Below are 18,072 nucleotides of genomic sequence, written 5' to 3' on the forward strand. Positions count from 1 at the left end.
TTATAGATTTTGGATGCATTATGTGTTATAAATGCATCAATGTGGAAAGTCTGCTATATATTGGTAGCATAAATGTATGGTCAATAACAATACACCGTTATATTAATTACATTGTTAGATTAATACTGTTAACCATAAAGCATATTATAGATCAGTGGTGTACTAAATGATATCAGGGAATATTGCATTGCATTTTTATACTTTTGTTTTTAGATTTATACTTAATAAACAGTTATATTTTCTACTGAAATAACGCTAAATAAATATGATGCCTCAATTCATCTTGGATGTATTAATCTATACATTGAGAGAGAGTGACAACAATATATGATAGATAGATAGATAGATAGATAGATAGATAGATAGATAGATAGATAGATAGATAGATAGATAGATAGATAGATAGATAGATAGATAGATAGATAGATAGATAGATAGATAGAGCATACAATGAAAAAAAAAATCTATTTTACATGCTGTACAAAAAAGAGGTATCAAAATTATTTATTTATTGTCTTGCTATTTCAGTAGAAAAGATGGATAACTGATTATTACTTATAAAATTACTGTTTATATTATTTATTTTTAAATAATATTCCTTGATATACCATTTATGATCTAAGATCAATGTTAATATTGGTCAAGATGGATATATAATGCACCCATAATATGTTTTATGGTTAACAGTATTGACCTTGTATTACAGTAAATAATATAACAGTTCATCCAGATTGTTAAGTATCAGTATTTGGTCAGATTCATACTATAATAAACTCCCAAATGAATCCCCATCATGTCTGATGGCTTTTCACGCTGTACATAACAATCAGTCACTGATTTCTAACAGCACTAATGCGCCAAATTGAGCCTGGCGTGTGTTCTTTGTTCTTGATTTAAATGTTTCATCAGTGTGAATGTTTGCTGCAACTATTTTAAAATGTGTTTGAACTGGAAACTTCTGTCAGGTTGCCATGGAAACCAGTCTGCCCGGTCGCCACGCTCCAGCTTTAACAGCAAACTCGCACCTCTCTTTTCCCTCTTTTGTCATCACATCTGCCCTCTCCTTCTGCGTCTCCTAATGGGCTCAGAGAGAGAGCGCTCTAAATGATCCCACCATTCCGCTCCATCAATGAGAGCAGGCCATTGGCATTTTAGCAAATGTAGCGTGAAGACAATTTGGATTGTTATCCGTGGGTTTGGCTCTTTTCCTGTCTGCTCTGGCCTCTGATAACGCATCCGTCTGTATCTCTCAGGAGCCGTATCTGCAGGCGTTCTGTGACTGCTGCAGCTACAGGCTGGACCCGCAGAACCCGGTGCGATTCCTCAGCCTGCAGTGCGCCAGCGGAGACATCGAGCCTGTCGTTCTGCCCGTCATTCACAGCTGCGAGTGCACCAGCTGCCAGGGTGGGTAATGCCAGAGGAAACGGCCTCAAACAACGTTCTGTGTCTCTGACATCAGAGGATGAATCTCCTCTCCGCTTTGTTTTGGAAAGATCGATGCGGTGTTAACGCATGCCAGTTTATGTGGACAAATGGCCCAAGAGAAGGGTTTGCTTTTGACAAAAACAAATGATATTAGGCAGAATATCTGAGCTTCTGATTCCATACAAGAAAAGAGGATGGTGATTTATACTTTCAAGCTCCAGAAAGGACCAAAAACACCCTTAAAAATGTGCATTATTTTTCAAGTGTTTATAGCTGTTAAAAAACATTTTATTACACTGTTGCAATAAGAAGAAAAAAAGAAAAATATGTACACATAGTCATATACATACATTCTTATTTACTATGCAAAATATTTTTCTATCTTCCAAAAATAAATGGATACATTGAACTACTAAAAATTAGAGCAACTAATTTTATAAAATTCAGTTCAACTAGATGAGTAGATGCTTAATGATGAATCTTAATGATGAACATTATGCATTAATGCTTACAAATAAAAGTTCTATAATGATTACATCATTTATTTAATAAATCATTGCGGGACAAAATTATTGTGAATTATTAAATGTGAAAAATGAGGTGTAAAAAATGTAAAAGTGAGGGTTTTTTTTAAAGCTAAATTTACTTTTAATAAATTGTATTAATTTACTTAATACTCAATTTTGCCTATTTGTTTTACCCATATAGCTTTCTTGATCTTTTTACATTTTTTCTAAACAGTAATGTTTCAGTATATACTGTACATATAAAAAATATATACACATAAAGTCATATACAGAGCCCTCCAAAAGTATTGGAGCAGTAAAGACAAAATTGCTCTGTTGGCTGTGGTGTCAAGACATTTACAAATATGATTAAAAGATGACTATGAGACAGAATGTCACATTTTATTATTGGGTGATTCAACACATAGATGTTTTACCAGCTAAGAAGTTCAAGTATTGGAGCAGTTTCCTCGCAGGTCTTTCTAAGTGATCAGCTGTGTCCTGTTGCATTAATTCTTCAGATATTAAAAGCAGGGAATGTGTCGTATCAGTTATATCCATTACTTCTGTATTCTGAATCTTGCATTCGATGATGACACACACAGACCAGGATGAAGATGAGGGAGCTGACTTTGAGAGAAAAGCAAGCAATTTTGATGCTAAAAGAAAAGAGGAAGTCAGTTAGAGCTCTAGCAAAAACAAAGGGCATGGAGAAATCAAGAGTTTGGAAACCACCAGCAACCAACAACGACCTGATCGGCTGAGAAAACAACAGTAGTTGATGACAGACAAATCATAAAAGCTGTGAAAATGAACCCTAAAAGACGTGTCTGTAAAATCAGCAACAACTTCCAGAAAGCTGGGGTGATACTCTGACAATCTACTGTCCTCAGGAGACTTTGACACAGAATTACAGATGCTACACAGCAAGATGCAAACCTCTGACCAGCACCAAAAATAGAAAGGCAAGATTAGAGTTTGCAAAAAAGCACAAAGGTGAGCCAGAAGAGTTTTGGAACTGTGTTTATGGACCGATGAGACAAAGGTGAACCTTTATCTAAGTGATGGGAAAACAAAAATGTGGAGAAAAAAAGGGAACTGCAATGATCCCAAGCATACAGCCTCATCTGTAAAGCATGGTGGAGGTGGTGTCATGGCATGGGCATGCATGGCTGTCTCTGGAACAGGCCCTCTCAACTTTACTGATGACTTAATGTATGATGACAGTAGCAGAATGAATTTGGAAGGGTACAAAACCATCTTGCCTACCAATATTCAAGAAAATGCCACCAGATTCATTGGGAAGTGCTTCATATTGCATCAGGACAATGACCCAAAACACCCTGCCAGTTCAGTCAAGGAGTTTATAAGAGCAAAGAAATGGAAAGTCTTAGATTGCCCAAGTCAGTCTCCAGATTTAAATCTGATTGAACATGAATTTCAGCAGCTGGAGAGGAGAGGAAAGGCAGAAACTCCCCAAAACAAGCAACAATTGGGATTGGCTGCATTAAAAGCTGGGGGAAGTATTTCAAAGGATGAGAGCAAGAGTCTGGTGATGTCTATGGGTCACAGACTCACTGCTGTGATTGTGTGCAAGGGATCTGCAACTAAATAATAGCTTTTAATCTTTTATATCTGCCTTATGTTCAACTGTCCCAATACTTATGCTCACATCAGATAGAGGGATGAACTCTAAAAGTGCTGATCTTTATATTTGGTAAAACATGTATGTGTTGAAACGGCTAATAATAAAATGTGACATTCTGTAGTTTTGTCTCATATTCATCTTTTAATCATATTTGCAAATGTCTTGACTCCACAGCCAACAGAGCAATTTTGTCTTTACTGTTCCAATCATTATTGAGAGCACTGTATATATATACATTCTTAGACTATTTACCATATAAAATATATTTTATTTTCAAAAATAAACAGATAAATTGAAGTACTGTAGAATAAAGCCAACTAAAATGATCGAATTCACTTCAATTTTCAGAGTAGACACGGTGATTACTTAGGCATTTAGGCTTACAAATCATTTATTTAATAAATCAGGGTGGGCATACATCTACTTAGAGACACAAGTATTACTTCATAGCTGAAACATTATTTGGTAGAAAAAAGTCAGTTAAAGAAACCTTTTGTGAGAAACAGACTAAAATTTAAGCTGTTTTTCACTGATAATGCAGGAGAACAATTAAAATCAAGCCAATTCATAAAATAAAGCTATTATATGACTTCAGATGACTTGCAAACTGCTTTTGTTGTGCTTTTTTCTCCAAGTATAAATTTACTGTATGAAAAACAGAAGTTCAGACGAACGTCTCCTTTTATATTCCACAGAGAAAAGAAAGAATATGATATGAGTTTGGAGCAACTTGAGGGTGTGTGTGTATTTTTGGGTGAAGTAACCATCATGTTGACACACATGAATTATTCATGATGTTTAATGGTCATCTCTGAAGGGTATGCAGTATTTCCATTATGTCAATGATACGTTCATAACCAAAACATGATGTTTTCATGCTATAATGAGCAGGCTGTAATGAGATGGTGCCACCCTCATTGTAATGTACGCTGCTTTCCTACATACCTAATTTCATCAGGCTGCTTCTCGTCAGTATTTAGTCATTCATCACTGCGATTGATCTCATTAGCTAATTGAATCTCTGGGACTTCACTTAGAGGGGTCGCATTTTTTATCGTATGGCATTATGGAGCCATTTCATGCAGATTGATATTTACCGATACGCTCTTGGGCTTTGTAAACAATGCTGCAAAATTTGTTCTAAAAATGAAATAACGTTTCAATAACAAATTTTTGTGGGCTCTGAAGAGATCGTCTGTCTGACTTATGCAGCTTTCAAGTCATGACATTATGATGGGATTTACTAGACGGGCTCAAATGAACGGCACCAGTGTGGAAACTGTGGATTTTCTTCAAGTGGAGGGTGTGCCAATTAAAGAATCTGATAGATTGATTGTAATTAAACTGCCATTGTGAATGTTGTTTAATTTTTGTTTGAATGCATTGTGTATTGTTGATGAAAACAGCCATAAAGCTTCCTAGAACACTCATTTAGCCGCTTTATGAGGCGACAGGCTTTCGCGACCACACTATTTCCCATAATTCCCTGTGGCACCACAAGAATGATAAAATACACACAAAGCATCAATTACACACATAATGCGCTTCCTTTGCTCTTTATTGTTTGGCACTAGCGCTAAAAGCTTCCTGTATTTGTTGAGAAGTGAAAAAGAGTGAAATATGAAATAGCTTGAGATGTCAGTTTTATTCCAACCAAGTCTCATCATAATTACAATTTCCAACCAATAAGCAAGAATTTACCAGGCTGACATCTGTTTGTCATCACTGGTTGCAGTTATGTTGGTTAAATATATAACGATGCACTGTAATAATGTTTTTCTTCCTCTGTCTTTTAATTGTTTTCCAGTACAAATATCTAAACATTCTTAAATCAAGATTAATTTGACCCACTTGAGATGCAAAATGACAAGTATTGTTTTCTAAAAAAAAAAAAAAGGATAAAAATGAACTTAAGTTCATGCTTAATACAAGACAAAATTCCCATCCAAAAATTTTAATGAATTCTAAGGAAAAACAAGCTCATTTTTCATTTTTGTTTTGTTTTAAGCATAAACCCACTTAAAGGAATAGTTCACTCAAATAAAAATTAGCTGACAATTTATTCACCTTTAGGCCACTCAAGATTAGGATGAGTTTGTTTCTTCATCAGATTTGGAGAAATATAGCATTGCATAATGAATGCTCTGCAGTGAATGGGTGCCGTCAGAATGAGAGTCCAAACAGCATCACAATAATCCACACCACTCCAGTCCCATCAGTTAACATCTGGAGAAGACAAAAGCTGCATCTTTATAAGAAACAAGTCCATCATTAAGATTATTTCAACATAAAACTGTTGCTCCTGGCTAAAATATGAGTCCATGATCCAAAACACTTCCTCCGGTAAAACAAAAAGAAAGAAGAATCCCCTGTTGTCTCACATCAAAAACCACACACATTTTTGTTCAGAACTGTTTTGGCTTGTAAATGAGGCTTGATCTGTGCAGATTTCTCTCCTGGTTCAGACATTTTCTCTGAAGGAAGCGTAATTATAGATTACAGACTCGTATTTTAGTTAAAAACATCTTAATAATGGATTTGTTTCAGCTTTTGTCTTCTCCAGATGTTAACTGATGGACTGGAGTGGTGTGGATTATTGTGATGTTTTTATCAGCTGTTTGGACTCTCATTCTGACGGCACCCATTCACTGCAGAGCATCCATTGCGGAGACACTGATGCAGTCACACAATTCTCCAAATCTGAGTAATTTCTATTATTGTACATCTCAAGTAACAAATAAGACAAAAATAATGAGTTTTTGCAGTGTTTACCATGGGTGCTGACTGTGATTCGGGCCACTGAATGCATATTCAATTAAATTTTCATGTGTAGCTTATGCTCAGGGCGTACAGTGAACTTTCAGAAAGGTATGAATCAAGATGCCAGGTTAAAATACTCCCAAGAGCTGCCAAATTCACCGATGTTCATCTACTTTTCCACTTTCCCCAGGCGGAGACCTGTCGAGACGCTGAATGGCCACTGATGAATGGACAGATGCTGCGTCCTCGTGTTCGTCCAGTATTCTTCATGTAGCTTGTCATTATATGACTGAATCTTTTCTATTTAATATTTCCTAAAGCTCTACGAGATCTACATTCTGTACAGCCTTTAAATTATGTTATGATTTATGACTTTTTTCAGGCTTTAATGTTTGTATTTTAATGAAATGCTCTTTATTATACTAGCTCTGTTGATTATAAAGAAATTAATTATTATTATTGCCAAAGAAAATCTTTCACATTTCATGACAAATTATTTCTTTAATAAATGTTTGTAGAATTGTTTTGTATCATAAAAAGGTGTTATGAACAGCTGTTTTTACTTAAGTGGATATATTTATTTCCTCTTAAACACACTGGTTGGATATTTAAAACTTTATATAGCTTCTTACATCAAATATTTTGGGGTATAATTTATTTCTAAATGTGCTCAATATATTCTGTAGCCATTTTACATTTCCAAGTACAATTTTTAATTCTAACCACCTAAAAATGTGTTTCATTTTATGATTTTGAATCGAAACTATTTTCTTCATCATTAATGCAATTCAAAATGATTGATAAAGTGCAATGAACTGCAGGTTTTCTCTTTGATTTTACTTAATATTTTGATGCAGCCATTAAACTAACCTTTTCAGTATTAGTGGGTTTATTTTCTGCCATAAATCAGACAAGGTTGGAAGTGCATAAAGCACAAATGCATCCTAATTATTGCATTTCCACCTGGTGAAAGTGTGTCATGTGCATTCGCCATATGATCATTTGCTGATAGTGAATGACAGGGATGGATGGGGAGGAGGCTGGAAGAGCTCACTGCTGGGATGCTTCACAGACAGTCTGCCTAAATATGGGTAAAAAGCGCCGCGCCCCCTTTTGAAGCCCATCTTGCGCACCCAAACAAATGATATATGAAGAGAGATTTCGCTTAGAATGTAGAACTGCACTGTTTTGGCTTCTCGCGCATATTGGAAAAGAAGTTGCGAAATCGATGTTATTGCACTAAAAAGCTCCGCGCAAACGCACAGTGCTGCCATTATGTCCACGAGGAGCGCCTTTTGTCTGCACGCGCGTGACGGCGCAGGGAAACCCCACGCGTGCATCGCTCGTGACGCATCATGTACAGCGTGACAGCGCGTCTCCGCCGAAGGTGGAACACAAAGCGCAAAAAGCCGAACTGTCAGGAGATCGCGCATGGAGTCGCTCTTGATGCTCGTCTGGACAAGCCTGAAGTATCCCACTTTACCTTTCATCTGCGACTCGTGATTTCTGGCCATTTCCACAAAAGCCCAGGGCATTACGACATCAAGGGTCCGACACCTGCGAAAGGAGCCGAATGGCACGGATTGAAATGAACTATATACCTATTTATAATTCCTACAATCGTTATTTATCTGTAGTTTTGCGCTTTTTAAATACCGCTATTATTTTATAAGTTCTGCACTATAATCATATTAAGTGATTATTGAAGTTTAGCGATATTTGTAGTTAAATAGCCGCTCGTTGTTGTTGGTCAGCGTCGAAACGGGAGGAGCGCGCGACCTCGCGTCAAATTAATCGCATCTTTTCTTCGAAGCGCTTTTTCTCGCTGAATGAAAACTGAGAAGAGCGCTTTAATTGGACAAAGGGATACCCGAGGACTCAACTATGGTCAAATTAGGGTACGTTACCTCGCGAACGCGTTCCAGTCCCACATATCACGAGCTAAATTAGTCTGGCGTCACTTTACCGGACCTGGGGTCGTTTTTGAGGAATTACGCGACGTAAACAATCCCCCACTAGTCTTTGGAAACCGGAAACTTCTGTTTGGATAAGCGAGCGTTGCTGATGAAGTTGTCGCTGTGCGGAGCCTCGCGTGCCCAGGGCGCGAAGAGAGTGGCGGGAAGGTCAGTTTGAGCTCGAGACACTCCGCTGGACTGCGCGCGGGAGGATGCCGGTTCGACGGGGGCACGTCGCGCCGCAAAACACTTTCCTCGACACGATCATCAGGAAATTCGAAAGTCAAAGTAAGTTTGTGTTTATTTACAGTATTATACTCATAGAATAGCCTACTATGTTGTTTTGTGGATTTGTGCCGCCAAGGCTGTACCGCGCTTTTTTCAGGTAACGGTTTATTCCTGTCAGAAATATTTTGATAGTGTATTATATTCCTCCAGTGTTCAGATCAGGTAGAAAATCACACATTAATATGTCAACTACACGTTACTGCACTTTACAGTGTGGTATAGCTTGGATAATACCATGGTAAAATAACACTGATGTCGATGTAACATGGTATCACCACAGTAAGTTTTTTCATGAGGCTGGATAACAGGTGTATCATAGCTTCAGTGTCAAATGATAACACTGGTAATTGAGATCACCTGAAAGGTGAATAAATAATCTCTCCATTGATGTATGGTTTGTTAGGATTGGCTGAGATACAACTATTTGAAAATCTGAGGGTGCGAAAAAATCTCCTTTAAAGTTGTTCAAATTAAGTTCTTAGCAATGCATATTACTAATCAAAAATGAAGTTTTGATATATTTACGGTAGGAAATTTACAAAATATCTTCATGGAACATGATCTTTATTTGATATCCTAATGATTTTTGGCATAAAATAATTTTTTAAAATAATTTTGACCCATGTATTTTTGGCTATTACTACAAATATGCCCATGCTACTGGTTTTGTGCTCCAGGGTCACATATATTATTAAATATATGTATGTTATTGATCATATAGAGTCAGGACCAGAGACATCATCCTTTATTTAGACATGTTTGGTGCTGATCAGAATATACTGTAGTGTAGTCCTTTACATATATTTTTCATTTTATTTTCCTTGCTACTTGAATAACTTCCAGATACTTCAGTTTTTCAGCCATTGGTGACTATCCTATTCATTTGTGAGTCTCATGCGAAGTTATTTTAGGTCTGATGAGCTAAATGCATCTAAACTGATGAGTTGAATTGAATTAGCTTGTGTTTTTACCCTTACATGTGATTTTGAGTTCTAAAACTTTAATTAGCCTCACTTTTCATGATGCATTCGCTGGTATAACTGGTATGGAGATTCATGCAAGGAGTCTCAGATGCAAATCTTCTTACTCAAACGTCCTCCAAAATCGAACCGGCTTTCAAAGAGCCGGTCAGTCTTCATTTCCATCTGTCTCAGACCGGAATTTTTTCGTTTCCTGAAGCAGCTTGTGATGTTTTTGTGCTGGGAAATAGTGAAGGTGACATCAGTGAGTAACACTGCAAAAAATGGGCAATTTTGTAAGACTGCCTCGTGCGTTGATGTTTCAGCTCCAGGGAGGAATAATAGGACGTTTTCCCTATGGAGTACCAAAGGTTTCTCCAGACCGTCTTCCATTGATTATCTCAAACATTTCGACTGCTTAGATAATGAGTACTGTCTTCAGTTAGACGTCCTTGTCAATAATAGTGGAGTGAAAATGTCAATCCATAATTCTGAATTATGAATACTTCATAGGTGTTTGCACATAGGTGATTGATGCTTTATTAAAAATAAATTATATCACCCTACAATATCCAGACGAATGGCCAAGTGTCAGCAGGAATCGACTCGTATGTGACCCTGGACCTCTTTTTTTATACATCATCTGAAAGCTGAATAAATAAGCTTTTCATTGATGTAGGGTTTGTTAGGATAGGACAATATTTGGTTGAGATTAGGGCTGGTCCTAATACTATTTTTTGAGCTTCGAAGCTTTGGTAGTAATCAACACTGAATATTCGAAGCTTCGGAGGGAATAAAGGCAGGAATCTCTGTGTGTCTGTCTGTCTGCATTTTTATTATGTCAAGAAACGTTCATCCAATCGACTTCACGTGTGGTGGGTGTGTTGCTGCGGACCCAAGGGAGTGCAGTGTTGCATTTTGGTGCAATATTGACATTCGAGATGTTCAGAATGAATAAACTTTTAATAATCTGGCGCGCCTGATGCGGGCAGGATTTATATGCTCCGAGAACGGACACTGCACTAGTGATACAAAACACACAGGTCTGTTAGGAGCAATACTTTTAATAAGGTAGCCTAACATTTTTCTAACAAACAAAATCACTCCCAAATCAGAAATTAGCAGCCCAGTAATTACTGACACCGTAAAGGGTGGGCTATATAAAAGTAAAATGAATAAAAAAAAATTTACAAAGTTCAACGAATTGTAATAAAACAAGAACACGGTAGCATACTTTCAATAACAGCATCACATATTTTAATTAACGAAGAGTTTAAATAAAATTACATTATCACTGCCGCATTCACAAGTATTTTCCAAGCAAATTAAGTGCACGTTTTTATCATGTGTAAAATTACTGATTAACATGGCGGATAAAAGCAGCTTGTTTTTTTACACCAACAATATACTATGGGTGTCACGATTGCAAACGCGGAACAAGACGACGAGGGTAAAACTCAAAGAACCGGTCTTTAATCTTCTCAAAAAAGGGTAGCTCAAGACAGGCAGAGACACACAGGAACACAACAGAGACGTTAATACCAGACGCTGGACAATGGAAAACACATGGTTTAAGTAACAAACTAAATGAGGTAATTAATCAAACACAGGTGGAACTGAATTAACTAAATGGGGACTTAACGGGAACAGGAAATCCAAATATGGGCATAAGGCAACACTAGGGAGAACCAAGTCGTGGGGAGCACAAAGACAGAAAACACACACAGACAGTCCTAGGGTGTGACAATAGGCATACTACTGACATAACTCAGGTGTTTTTTCAAACTTGATGTGCTGTTGTGGTAGGCCAGTTTCAAATCGCATATTTGGCACACTGCCTTTGTCTTGTCCTCACTCAATTTAAAGTACTCCCACACTGCTAAGGTCTTTGGCATTTTTGTCTTCTCTTCCAGATGAACGGAATCATGACGTTCATTCATAGGTGATTCATATTCAAGCGCGAATGAGAACCGTTTCGCGGGGGATGCCAGGTATTAAAAAAAAAAAAAAAAAAAAAAAATTGAAAATCGAATGCCAACCCACCAAACGAATAATCGAATATTCTGGTCCAGCCCTAGTCGAGATACAACTATTTGAAAATCTGGAATCTGATCTAAATCTAAATATTGAGAAAATCGCCTTAAAAGTTCTCCAAATGATCTTCTTAGCCATGCATATTACTAATCATAAATTAAGTTTTGATATATTTATGGTAGGGATCAAAAATGATAAATTATCTTCATTGCTGTTTAATATTCAATGAGTTATTAGTTCATTATGAAGACCCAAAGCCTTTGAATCGGTTCTGAATTGCTTTAAATCAAGTCTGGTTTGCATCATTTGGTCAGAAGTGACATAAATCAATATGTTTTTAACCTTACCACTACCCTTCCTCTTTGAGATGCCGCGTCTCTTCCTCCGGTGCTTTAAATAACTTATTACCTTCCATCAAAACCCATCGCAAGCTTTTGAGAAGTGCTTTGACGGTATTGAAGAGTAAGAGTCCTTCAAAAGTGCATTTCATTACACGTGGTCATTGCACTGACCAGAAGCCGCTAGTGTTTCTCCTTAAGCGTTTCTCTCCAGATGGCTTGGATCTGTTTTTCTAGCCTTGAAGTCTCACACTAGATCGGTTCAAAAAGAACACAGTGTGCTTCCCGTTGTGAGCAAACACGATTTTGATATCTCAGCCGAATATTAAAAACTCAGCGTTTGAGAGTGTTTTCTCTCAAAGAGAGAGTGTTCGGTAGATGAGATGAAATGTCAGATGAGAACAATAGCTGCAACAAAACAATAACCCAAATATAAAAGTGGCCCACAAGTGCATTCGCGGCTGATATGCCAGTTTTAAGGTGATATTTGTGGCCCAGTGTCTCTGAAGCGTGAGGTCAGAACCAAACACGCATTCACAGAGCCGTGAGACCAACAGAGAACAACAGCAACACGAGCATCACTGTGGCAACTGCTGAAGACACTGCCTGAGAGACCGAGTCCCGAGAGAAAGAGAGAGAACTCCTACGAGAATGACTTCATCACTCCACATCTATCTATCTATCTATCTATCTATCTATCTATCTATCTATCTATCTATCTATCTATCTATCTATCGAGACCCATTCTATTTTCCCAACTTTTCATGAACAGCTTTCTATACTTCTTTCTTCTGTTCAGTCTCTTGTCTCATTGTAATTTTAATACCGTATCATGAAGTCTTTAGAGGACAGAAGCACCAGAGGAGAGTCTGAGATGCACATTTCCCCACCGCACTGAACTTTGCTCAGCGTTAAGGTGGGGTATTTATAGTTTTCTATATAAAGTTGTGTTTTTCCATCGCTTGCTTCGCTGTCACAACGCTGCTGAGTTGTCATGGTCTACTTCTGCCAGTATTCTGGGATGCAGAGTGGTTGCTATGCTGTCTCTCTCTCTCTTGCTGTAATGGAGAGCAGGTGAGATCACAGTCTTATCGGCACGCTGTCAGAGTTGGTGTGATTAAATTTCACCGTGGTACAGGTGTCCATTCTTGTCTTCTCTCTTTCTGCCTCTGTCGCTCCTATTCTCTAATGCGCAAACTCCTACACCAAGCATTAGTTTGTAGAGATTTGCTGTACTGGAGTTGATGTATTTGCACTGATATTAGTGTGCAGGACAGCGTTACATTATTTACATGTCAGAGCGATAAAGAAACATGGTGTAAGGTTTCAATTACAGAGCAGGACGTGTCCCAAACAACTCAAGATGAGGAGTTTGTTTGCGATCTTAAGATCTTGGTGATTGTATCTGCTCTTTAGCTCAGCTTGCATCCATGCAGTTTTGCATATGTATATGCATATGCATGCACATATGGCTGTTGTATTGGTGTGATCTTGCATCTAACAGTCTCTAACAGGCTCAAGTTTGCATCTGCAAGACAAGCTGGCAGGAGAAAGAGCGCACTAACACCTATGTAAAACCCTCAAGCACACACACGTGCAATTAACTAGATTCGCTTTCCTCCTTGTTAAAGCCACACAAAGAGGATTTGCTGTTTCCTCTGCCGTCGTCTTCCAGGTGCTGCTCATCGCTAAATGCATTGTTCTCTTTTCTCAGGAGACACGGCTTGTTCTTTCCTCACAGATAAAAGACCAAGATGAGCTCACTTTCATCCATTCAAATGTGCCTTTCTTTCTCTGTGTTTGTTAGTAACTCTGATGCCCTGCATGCAAGAAAATAATTACCGTCTGTCAAGAGTTTGAATGATATGCAGAATGAGTAAAGGAATACACACATATATAATGTATTAATGTAAATATGAATATTTATCTATTCATGCATTTACCCATCTAGTGTACAGTTCATCATAATCTAATATTAATATATATTTAATTAAATATTAACATCTGTCTATCTGCCTGCCTCTCTTTATCTTGGGTTCTTGAGTTAACTATATAGTTATTGGCATCGTTCTGTAGAGGTCCTCAGATCAGTGTTTTAGGCTCTTTAAAACACCAGTTCATATTTGTGAAACTAACCTTTAAACTTAAAAGCTTTTATAACTATTTGATTCTGTCAGTCATGCTGACATCAGAGTTCAGCTCGACAATCTTTTTGAGTGATCTGTTCCTTTAAAGCCTTGACTGATTGTGCTTTGGTTTTTATTAGCGGTTGACTCAAAGGTGGTGGAGATCGGTTTAAACCTCCTATAAAGAGACAGCTGAGAACTCAAGAGATGTTAATTATAATGCATCAAGGGTGTTTTCTCTGATTCATTCATTCTTTCTCGGTTTCCCTCAGTCAATCTGCCTCTCCTTCCACTGCGATGCATCTTATTTTGGTCGCAGTGTTTGTTCGTTCTGTATGTAGGCTTGACACAAACACGCACACACTTATGTTAAAGTTCTTCTTATCCAGCCCACTCTGTCTATCTTCAGAGCGCCTGTGGCTGTTTCGCTGATATATACCGTCTGCTGCTAAAACTGGCGCTTGTTCAGCCTGCTAATGTCGGACAATGAAACGATGAGTATACTGCATTCTAATCTCAAGATTAAGGCTGGTTTTGCAGAACTGCTTTGATTCCTCTGTGGTTTTTTCAGAAGTTCGCTCTGTCTTCAGGACACTCATTGAAGTTATTTCTTCTTCTGTTGGTCTGAGGAGGAACCCATACACCTGCTGGATTGGCCCGATAATGGCAATTGTTCCATCAGTAGTGTTTCCACAGCGTGCAGATCACAAGATTAGATATTCAAACAATTAAAACCTAGCCTCCGCCACAGTTTAGACTGACAAATGAGCTTCAGATTAGCAGTCACCAGTGGTGGAAAGAGTACTGAAAATTTGTACTCAAGTACAAGTACTGTTACATTGCTGAAATAATACTCAATTACAAGTAAAAGAACTGGTGTCAAAATGGTACTTAAGTAAAAGTACAAAGTACTCTTCTCTAAAACTACTCAAGAGTACTAGTTACAAGTTACCGGCAATATTTAATGAATTACCTAAAATATTAATTCATATCTTCGCTTCTGGGTCCTAACGCTCTTCCAGATGCCCCAAGAAAACAACAAACTGTGCTAATATACACCCACAATGTCATGTAATACTGTAAATTTATAACCCTAAACTTTATCTTCATACTGAAATCCCAGATGACCAGACAGTGATTCAGTTGAAATATTAGTGTCTGAGACACTGTGAGCACGGAGACTGTAGTGTGCACAGCAAATTTTAAATGCTTAGCTTAAATATGTAATATTAATTAAATAGTGTTCATAAATGGCTGTTGAGATAGTATTCTCAAGTGAAATGAGTAGAGACATGGACCTGGAAACTGCATTCCTTACATCAGACTTAACAAGAGGATTCTCCCCAAGCCTTCAAACTGATGTCATCAGAGCGAGAACGCCATTCCCGAATTTTCAGTTTTTGATTAAATATTACGGCGGCAGACTTTTTTTTTCTCGGTGTATTGACTTGCACAGTTTAATTATTCCCCACAAGACTAGCCATGTGCACTAACATGTGCATTTTTGATTTCATGACGACTTCAATCATTTTCAATACCATTGACAAAACTACCACATGTCCAAGTCTTCTAAAAAGACACGTTAACTTTATATGATGAACAGATTTTAATGTAGGCTTTTATTTACATAGCCTACATATAAACATTGATTAATTACATTACAAAAATCTAAATCTTAAACATTTGCTCATTCTGTGAATTTGTGTCTTTAAAATAGGGTAACTTTGTTGTAAAAGCTTGCAGCAAAGAAGCTTGATTTCAAATTTGATTTCAAACTGAACTGAATTTACAAAAAAACACATACACAGTCAGTAATAAAATTCTAAAACAAATTTCCTCAATTCAGTTGAGGTATTCGAAATATGACAACACTGAATATTCATAGGCAGTGATTTAAGAGCCATATATGTTGTTTATTTAGATAAATGGAACATCAGATGGCTTTGACCTGTAATGTCTGTAGTGATGCAGTTAGACAGACCAGGATATTTATATGTACAAATATCCCATTCCAAAACATTTCTAGCATAAACTTACACTGTAAAGAAATTAAAGTTCCATCTTTCATATTGAAAGACTTTCTGGTGCATTTCACTTACAGTCAAAAAAATTTCCAGTAGCATTTTCATCGGTCAGGCGTGGATCTATTCTGAATGATAACTTTTGAAAGTTTAATCTAGGAGCAGAGAGAAATAATTTCTACTATAAAAGCACGGAGAGATCGCGATTGCACACATTCTGAGTGCGCACAAGCAATATCGGAGTGAAAGGACAGGCAGTTCATTTGTATAAGTTAGGCCTATTTGAGAGCTCGCATCCAGTTTTCTGTGATTACATGACTGTGTTCTCATGTTACAATAAAGCGCTCGCCACATTTTCATATAAATGATTAAAACTATGCGGAATACCTGCAATCCCGTGCAGACATTCAGACTCTGTAACTGACAGAAGGCGGATGCGTGTCAAACTCACTGTTGGAGAGGAGAGAGAGAGACGCAGCTTGTAGGGCAGGCTATACAGTACTGTGGAAAATGAGTAATGGAACCGTGTCAGATATTTCAGTATCGGTATCAAAATATAGATATTTATGATCACTATCATGTAGTTTGTTTCTCCAAACTTTGACTCCATAGTTACGCTGAGCTCCCTCACTGTCCGATCGGCTCTTCACCTGCTGCAGCGGCGGCTTTTCCCGGTTTCCCGGCTTTTCCCGGCTTTTCCCGGCTTATTGGTCTGTTTACGATCGGATATCTTTATTGGTTACTGAAGTGCCGTCAAAAGTTTGAATATCAATTCAAATTGTGGGCTTTTTCAGTAACAAACTATGATTTAAATGTAACGAAGTAGATTATTTTGCTTAATTTGTACTTAAGTACAAGTAAAAGTACAACTTTAAAAATATACTCAAAAAAGTACAAGTACCCAAAAAAACTACTTAATTACAGTAACGTGAGTAGTTGTAATTCGTTACCTCCACCACTGGCAGTCACAGTAAAAAATAACAAATAATTTTTTCTCTTTTGTCCTTTTAGTTGTCATATTCCATGTCCTATGCACAATTAAAAATTCAAAACATAATAATAAAATAACAGTAGTTTGTTGTAGCATGACAGGTGCTAGTGATCAATATCTCATGGTGTGTTCATTTACATGCACACATAATTTAGGTCTTTTAATTAAGATGATTAACAATGTTTTGTTTTTTAATTAAAAAACAAAACATTGTTTAGTTTTTTTAGTCAAATTTATTTTTAATTTTAAGTAAATAAAATTTTTGTTTCTAAAGTAACAGTTTACATGCTTTCTTTTTAAATCAAACTCAATTTTAAGTAGATACAATTTATTTTTCATTTAAAAATGAAAACATGACTTGCATGACTTTTTGTGCATGACTTTTTTGTCAAAATGTAATTTATTATTATTATTATTATTATTTTTGCATGCGCTTCTTTTTAAATTGAATTAAACTTAAAAAAAAAAACTTTTTAAGTAGCCTATATTTTAGGATTTTTGGGTTTAAAAATATATTTGTAGAAAAAAATACACTATAGAAGCAGTTTGCATTTACTTTTTAAGTAAATTAAATTATTAATTTTTTTTAAGTTTGCATGACTTTTTTGTCAACTTCATTATCAGATAAACACATTCTGTGCAAATTGTTCCATTTTTCTACACGTTTTTAGATTTTAACAGTGTTTAAACTGAGATGACATTTCTATAAACCTGGAAATCCACATGCCAGATTATCTAGCATATTGTTAAAATCTCTTTGTTGGGCGGTCTGCTTGTATAATAGTAGTTTTTAAAACATCTTTATTCACCTGAAAACATTTACAGATGTAGAAGTGTGTGCGAGTTTTCAGCAACTTCAGTTACCCAGAGACATGCGTTAACTCTCATTAGAAAAACAAAAAAGAGCATCTAAAAGTTGTGCAAATGTTAAACGCGTCAACAGCGAAAAGGAAGAGCTTTTATCCGCCGCAGTTAAGGAAGCATCTCTGTGAGCAAACATCACCTCTGTATTCCACACAGA

General features: G+C 36.9%; 2 protein-coding genes across 2 annotated transcripts in view; both read left to right on the forward strand.

The window, feature by feature from the left end:
- sspo (SCO-spondin) overlaps window positions 1-1,412 on the forward strand; it is a gene marked incomplete at both ends in the record, with an annotated part of 85,763 nt that extends 84,351 nt beyond the window's left edge. Inside the window, one exon of the mRNA XM_079407188.1 lies at window positions 1,254-1,412. Coding sequence (XP_079263314.1) covers window positions 1,254-1,412 — 159 coding nt within the window. The remainder of the gene's footprint in view (window positions 1-1,253) is intronic.
- A 7,094-nt stretch (window positions 1,413-8,506) lies between these two features.
- kcnh2b (potassium voltage-gated channel, subfamily H (eag-related), member 2b) overlaps window positions 8,507-18,072 on the forward strand; it is a gene marked incomplete at its 5' end in the record, with an annotated part of 187,655 nt that continues 178,089 nt past the window's right edge. Inside the window, one exon of the mRNA XM_079406765.1 lies at window positions 8,507-8,582. Within this exon, the coding sequence (XP_079262891.1) occupies window positions 8,507-8,582 (76 nt within the window). The remainder of the gene's footprint in view (window positions 8,583-18,072) is intronic.

This window comes from Barbus barbus (genome assembly GCF_936440315.1).
Source record: "Barbus barbus genome assembly, chromosome: 44".
NCBI lineage: Eukaryota > Metazoa > Chordata > Actinopteri > Cypriniformes > Cyprinidae > Barbus > Barbus barbus.